Genomic DNA, 8,233 nt, shown 5'->3' with positions numbered 1-8,233 from the left:
TTTTGTATATAAACAAAATTTATTTACAAAGATATTCGATGTTTGTATCAATTTACTTATTTTTTTTTTTTTCAACTTTTACACTTAATTATTTATTTTATTAATATACATATTATATTTTTATTGATATTATATTAATATCTCTTTCATACGAAATTTAAATTAAAAAAAATAAAAATAATGATTCTATCAAAATAAATTAAAGAATAGATAAAAAGCTTTTTTTCTTTTTTCCTCTGCTGTGTCAATTATAATCAATTGTCATATAAATAATATGACAAAATTTTTTTTAATGATTTTGAGCATATCCAGGCATGAAAAAAAAATTGCCTGTTATTAATAAAGTAATAAAAATCATGCCTATAAATCGCCTTGAGGTCACCTCGAGAGATTTAATAAACTTAATAATACAACAAGAATAAAAGCTCCTTTACTACTTGAAGATTTTCCATGCTGCATTGCTGCTGGATTTTCACCTGAAACAATAAAATTATTACACAATTATTAATTGCCAATTACATTATAATATTATTGTTTTTCACATTTTTATTTTATTAATATTTGTAATAAAATATCTTAGTTAATTTAAATAATAAATCTTGGACAATACTGAAGAGCTAAAAAATAACTCTATGATAATTCAAAGCGTATTTTATGAAATGCATTGTGAATTCTTGACATTGTCTTTTTTTATTTTTTTAAAATTATAATTATTATTTTTCTTAATTTATATTCAGCACAGTGAAATGCAGTCCTTTATTTTTCTATTGTTCTTTGGACAAGTCAAGTGTAAAATTTAATTATATTATAATCAAAATTCTATTTTGCAAATTCATATGAAATATTAATTTATTTTTTTATTGTGTTATTCAAAATTCATATGATAATTTCAATGAAAATTAATGCTGAAAATTTAATTGAGCTTAAATTTATTATTGGCTGTTATAAATCTTAATTACGATTCAAGTAGAATATTCCAAGTGTGAATTCGATTTTCAATGAGTCTACAAGACGTTTCAATATCTCAAGATTCTGTTTAATTAAACATTTTGCATAAGGTAATAAAAGAGAATTTTAAATATTGGCAATTGTTATAGCAAAATGTCCATTACCAATTCTGTGTCAAACTTTACATATGTAACAATTTACTGAATCTATAAAATTTAAATTTTTTTGACATGTTTATATATTTGTAAATAAATTAACTAGATAAATTTATTATTTTGTTTACTATTTCATTTTATTTATCTATTTTTTCTTACTGTAAATTCAATAATTTTATTGGAATTTGACATTATTTAAATTCAACTGAAACATCAATTTTCTTTTTCATGATTTTCGTAGCTTTAAAAAACAGAAAGCTGTATATATTTTGCATTTTATTTTTTCAATATTGTCATGCTTGTAAAATTTATGTAAAGTCGTGAAAAACTATAGCGAATAAATAAAATTCATCAAACGCTTTAACGTTATTTGAGAGAAAAATAAATTTAAGACAAAAAAATAATGGCTTTTTAGAATCACAAACATTAAACAAACCAACTCTAACCCACATAAGATGATTTCATTGAAAAGTCATTTGATAAAAACTTGTATAACGATTTAAACACTAAAAGTTTGCAGATCAACAAAATCGATTTGATAATTGGATGAGATGCCAAAATGCCTTCTGTCTGTAAAGAAAAAAAAATAGAAAAAAATAAAAAAACCAATATCACTGAAAGAGAAGAAAATCCTATGGAATTTATGATTATAAACGAGGTCACTGAAAGAAATTGAAGAACATTCAGGCATCTTAGAAACTCAATGTGTGAATTGAAAGAAAAAAAAAAATGGAAAATTGTCGCTGTGAAGATGTAGGACACCAGTTTGTAGAAGTAAAAAAACAGAATGATGATTGAAACAAATGGAAACAATAACAAACAAAAATAGATTGTATAAAAGTTTACAGTAAAATAGTTTTATAGATGAAAAAAAAAAAAAAAACAATTTTTAAATCACTAAAAAGACACAAGATGCAATCTGTGACAAATATTTATTCGCAAGATATAAACAGGCATGAAAAAAAAAATTTATTTATTATTTATAAACTCAATATTTTAAGGTAAACAAACTTTCGATTATGAAAATACCAGAAGAACATTTCAATAATCCAAAATTTCATGTTGACTGTTATTTTATTTTTCTGGTTCAGAGAGTTTTCATAGATGCAATGGCATATAATATTATTTATGATAAAATATGAGTAGAAAAAAAAAAATAAAAAAACTTTTAGAATATTTGAAATTTCAAGATTTTCCAGATACTTGAAACTGGACTTTCAAGTAAATTCGTATAAGGTCAACAATATTAATAAAAAAAAAAAAAAATAACAAGATTAAATCTCGATAATAAAACCCTTTTATTTCGTTCTTGATATTGCACAGCTATTGATTAAACAACAAAGATCATATCGCTTTACTGATTTTGTCAAGCGTATCAAGATTAAAAAGAAATTTTAACCGAAAAATAAGTTTTTTTATTTTCATATAAATTATACAATATTATATTATTACAAAAAAATAAAAAATACTTAAATTTTAAACGAAAATAATCAGTTAATCTAGACTATAAAAACATTTTCACAATTTCATTTAAATTTTTGTTTTTCAAGATAATCAGCTTTACTAAAATAACAAAAATTAGAGACTTGGTAAAATCTTTGTTCAGAGTTTTGTGTATGTATACACGAAGTGGTCATGTGTACTTTAGAATACTTTGAAAAATTTATACAGGCAATTGAGAAAAATATAAAAAATCAAAACGATATAGATACAGATAATAAACACCATGTACGTGACATGCAGTACAAATGCTTTGTAAAATAATATATACACAAACAAACAATGAATACAAATAAATTTTAATTCTTAATATACACACTGTGCAAACTAAAGATAGCATATAAAATTTTAAATTCAGTATATACATTAAATAATAATCAAAAGCCATCAAATATTTCAAATTATAATTTTCTCAATAAGTTGAATATTTTATTATCAAGTTCATACGATAGATATCATTATAATATCATCAGAATATTATTGTCTAAAGCTTTTAATATGACTAGAAACTCACATCCCAACTAAAATCAATCAGATTAAAAGGGTAAATTTAATGTTCAAATCAAGTATTGATCTTTCACTCCAATTCAACATTTTAAACAATTATTGAATTAAATTTAAAATGTCCATTGTAATATTTGTCCTCTTATCGTCATAAATTAATATATGTCTAAATAATTTATGTTGTTCTTAACTATGATCATAATATTACGTTATTACTTGACAACAAAAAATATCAACACATTAAATCATATAAATTGCATTGTAAAATAAAATTATGAACCAATAATTTGCTGTTGTAAAATTTCTGTTTTTGACATAAATGATAAATTGCGGTATGTCATCGGGTGGTTTAAAAATACTAGAAAATAAAAAAAAAAAATGAGTTAAATGCAGCTGTTGATTTAAAAAAGTTTCGATAACTTTCAATAGAATTTATATGAATTTATGAGTATACGTATATGTGTGTGTATTTTTATTCAAGTATAATTCAGCTTTAAATTGCGACCAGTTGTGAGATTGATGCTCAGTGTTTTGATTGCATGAACGATAAAACCACTTCCGGAAGTGGGATATACTGTAGGCCACACACGGATTGTTCTGATGATAGTGTCATGGCCAATTGTTTATGATGCAGCACAAGAACCGATGGGAGCATAGAGTTTGTTACTGGCATGTTATATCCGATGAAACAAAAATAATATTAATGACTATGCTGATAAATAAAATATATAAATTAATTGTGTGTGGGGGGGGGATTTTAATTTGTTTGAATATTTAAATTAATGTCTATTTAATACGTAATTATTACTTCAAAAAAATAGATAAAAATAAATAATTTAGCATGATTTAACAGTACAGAAAGATACTAGTAGCTGTGTGCTTTATTGCAGAGATGTGTGCGCAATCTTGTCTTTGAAGCTCGAGGGATTTGTACTATCTCTTGTAACCTCTATGCAAGACATTATTCATTATGTATATGTATACTGTGACAAGTTCTCTGTGGTCATGGTGTATGCTTGATCCTTGCAACACAGTGAAGCATCGTTAGCTTTGGGGACACAACTCCAAACATTTTGGAGTGTATATGTGTTGGAAACTGGCCAATTTAATTTTTAGTGGTTACTTAAATTTACTTTAAAAAATAAAAAGGATTCTCAGAGATTACTAAGATTAACTAAACAATATTTAACAGACTATACTTAATTTGAATACTGAAAAATAGATTTAACAATTCATTTTTAGAAGAAGAAATAATATTATGAAAATTACAAATTTATTTATTAGCCAACATGTGAAATGCATCTTAAAATTTTCTCAATAATGGCATTTAGCCAATGAGCTTAGCTGCGATTACTATTGTTTATTACCCACGATACCGATCAACTTTTACCCAACGACTATGTTTGAAGCAAAAAAAGTTTGTAATAAACGTTATAAACCAAGGACTTGGGTCAACACCGATGAGCATCTTTCCGCCACATTGGGCAAAATACTGGGTTGAAAGCCAAGTTTTATATAAATTAAATTTTACTAACACGTATAATCTCAACAAAATATATCAACAAAAAAAAAAAAACAAATAAAAACATTGTTTTTGTTGAAAAACATATTTAAAAAAAAGAAAAACACTCAATGTATTTTAAACATTATTTATCTTTTCTCTGTAAATTAACATCAGCAAATTAAGATAATAAAAAATAGTTTAAATATTGGTTTAAAAAGTGAGAATACATAGAGATTATAATAGACAAACACATAGTGTGTAATAACTTTATATAAAATCCCTTGGGTTGTTACAAAATTTTCACGCGTTTTCCCCCAAGAGTTATACAAAATACATATTTGCAAACGAGTATAGAAAAACAATCCAGATATAAATATAACATGACTGACATTTTATAGGGTTGGTTATTTTTCTATATTTGAAAATCAAGTCTCGCATTTATGTAATATATCTAAAGGTATACTAGCTGCATTAATAAATACATAACTGTTTGGCTCTCGATGTCCCATGCGTACATTATAATTTAGCCTCAAGCTACCCTACACGACAGCAATGGAGAAAGAGGCAACAAAAATATACAGGGGGTTAGTATAAAATAAGATGAAAAAGAGGGTGAGATAGTTTGGGTCACGTGCAAAAAAAAAAAAAAAAAAAGCTATATGCAAATTGAGCTGTCAAGCACCCTTGGGAGAATCTTTCTGTGTATTATACATGGTTATGCGGTCTCTGTTAACTACATCTCGCGAGAAGAGCTTTGCAAACTTCTCACGCTTGTAGTACGCGGCTTGATGGTGAGACAAGGAAAATAACAGGAGATGAAGGAAGTAAAATAACGGTGAATGCAATATGAAAAAAAAAAAGAAAAAAATTGGAATGAGAGAGAACCTCAAAACCAGGATTATTAATGTGTCAAGCGTGACGCCCCGCGAAATAACCTTCCTATTTTCTAAGGACCTTTCTGGCTTGGTTTTTTTTTTCTTTTTTTCTTATTCTTTTTTTTTTGTTTTATCCTCTTTCATTATGCTTGCTTGCACGTTGTCTTTTTATATTGGCGTTAACTAGGCCAAGAATTGCTTATTTTTACAAACTGAGAACACTCTCTTCTATTATTCTCAATTTTTATACCACTTTTTTAACTTTTACTTGTTGTTATTTATCGAAATTAATTAATAGAATAATTTAATATAGTATGTTGAAATGATAATGAAAAAAAATTTAATTATTATTTATAATTATGATGACATTTAGTTGTTGTAGCGTTGGCGACACTGTTAATTATTATTTATGCATTGAGATAATTTTTATTAATTTTTTTCTCTACTTTAATCAGAGCTTGTTATGATTTTTTTAATAAAAAAATAATAGAATATAAACAGTGATGCAAAATTATACACTCTTTTGCACTAATGAGATGTAAAAAAAAAAAAAAAGATTTATCAAAAAATAAAAGATAAAGTTTTATAATATAAAATATACTTGAATTTTTTTTTCTATTAAAATAGTAAAAAAATTAATTAAAATAACAATAATTTATTGACTATTATTAATGATTGTATAATAAAAAATATATATTAAATTTGATTGACATTTATATATAAGTGCAGAGTCAATAAATTCTGATGTCGTAAATCAATCAAGATGGTACGAAAAGCAAAATAAGGACAAATAACAGTGTCATTTGTAAAAGTGTATTACAGTAGCCATGTTAAAAAAATAGCAGTCATTTTTCACTGTATCTTTTGTAAGAAATAGAAATAAAGAACAAAAAAAAAAAAAAAATTGTGAAAATAAAGTGAAGGAAATGAGAGATGAAGGGTGCGCCTGAAGGAGTTTACGAATGGGTTGGGAAGGTCAGAGGTTGAAGCTAAAGTAAGAAGGGTAAATGGAACTAGACGACATAGCCTTAAGGGATTCGAGACATCTAGAAGACACTAAATAATCTACTTTACCACTTTCAAGTCATATTCAATTGATAACTATGGCATATTTTTTTTAATAAAAAAATCAAGTCATTTGTAAAATGAAAGTAAAAAAAAAAATTTATACAGTATACCAGAATATGTCAGCTCTGACTTTTAATATTATTATTAAATTGTTAATATTATATTTATTTTTTAGATAAAATATTTTTTTTTATTAAGACTTTTTTTTATTTTTTAATTTTTCCTATTCATTACACGTATTAGTCATTTAATGAAAAACCTACAAACAAGATAATTTATTTGTACATTGTACGTCAAAACTCATAAATCATAATCATAGTTTTTAAAAAAAACTAAAAAAGTTATAAAACTAAATTGTAAGACATGTTCTTAGTCATAATAAAAAAACAAACAACCAGGATTTTAACTTCATTTGTTATTTTACCTCGAAATATAAATTTAAAAAATATGCACATGTATAAAAATAAAAGTAGAAACAAAAAACAAAAAAAAAAAAAAAATATAATTAACTAGCTTTTGCATTCATAGCAGTGTTGATTACACGCTATATTACTTCTTGTATGATTAAAAATGAAAAAAGACAAAACAAGGGTTTATTTATTTTATAGTCCAATTTTTTTTGTAGACGAAATTTTTCAATGGTACGGTCAAAGTCATTGGTAAGCTTTTCATCACAATAGTGTATGTCCACAAAAATATAATAGTAAATAATAAGCTTTAGAATGGGATTATGTCTGAGTCAAGTGTCGTTGGGGTCAAGATTATATTGATAAAGTTGACAAATACGTGGGCAATATTTGAAGGACTGAATCAGAGTTTAACTTTTTGAATCATCACTAAGTGAATTATTCACTGTATCAAATTATTTTTTTTATCCAATGCTTTATATTGAATATAAAATATTATTAATGATCATTTTTCTTTTTTTTTATTTTCTTTTATTTATTCTTTATAAATAAAATCATAAAAAAATCTTTTAATCATGAAAATATTTTTTAATAAAATAAATTAAAAATACCGTTATGCGAGTAATGGTATTTTTTCAATTATATTTTGTTTGGTTTTATTTTTTTTTTCTATCACAATGATCATATGAATTATTAAAAATACCAGGATGACCTCAAGTTTATATCCTCAAATCTATACGACATATATCAGTTGATAAAATATTGTGAGCTTGACTCATAATATCGTTTACAAAACAAAAAAAAAAAACTTGCAAACTAAAGAAAATCATATGTGAAACAAAAAAGACATAAACTCGTCGAGTTGATACTAAAAGTTCCTGAAGCTTTCTTTATTTTTTTTCCTCCCTTGAACTTTTTTCCTTGTTATAATTTTTTTTCTTCCCCTATTTTTTTTTTTTATAAATCCTTCGCATTTAGTGACATTTCATGGAGCGTTACGAAGTTGACTTAGCTACGATTTTGAGGATAGAAAAGTTTTATAGTTTATGCCGATAGCATAAAGAGATGCAAACAAACAAACGAAATAAAATAAATAAATACAAAGTAGTTTAATACTAAGCATATAAAATATTCACAACGTTAATGGTATAAAGTGAATTCAAAAAAATACAGCAACTTGAAAAAAATATATATATAAAAATATTCTTGGAATAAATTTTACACAATATTCAATTTTAACTTATGTATGCCATATGTGTAATACTTTCAAAT

The 8,233-nt window shown here is 24.7% G+C and overlaps 1 protein-coding gene across 2 annotated transcripts in view; it reads right to left on the bottom strand.

Annotated features, from left to right (window-relative positions):
- The window catches only part of LOC122860041 (peroxidasin-like), an 83,500-nt gene continuing 75,267 nt past the window's right edge, over positions 1-8,233 (bottom strand). For both annotated transcript variants that reach the window (XM_044163693.1, XM_044163685.1), the window contains one exon: positions 1-476. In XM_044163693.1, coding sequence (XP_044019628.1) covers positions 379-476 — 98 coding nt within the window. In that variant the 3' untranslated portion in view covers positions 1-378. The remainder of the gene's footprint in view (positions 477-8,233) is intronic.

This window comes from Aphidius gifuensis, linkage group LG1 (assembly GCF_014905175.1).
Source record: "Aphidius gifuensis isolate YNYX2018 linkage group LG1, ASM1490517v1, whole genome shotgun sequence".
Classification (NCBI taxonomy): Eukaryota; Metazoa; Arthropoda; class Insecta; order Hymenoptera; family Braconidae; genus Aphidius; species Aphidius gifuensis.
The sequence above is the reverse complement of the archived record's forward strand: the minus strand, read 5'-3'. Positions and strand labels throughout refer to the sequence as shown.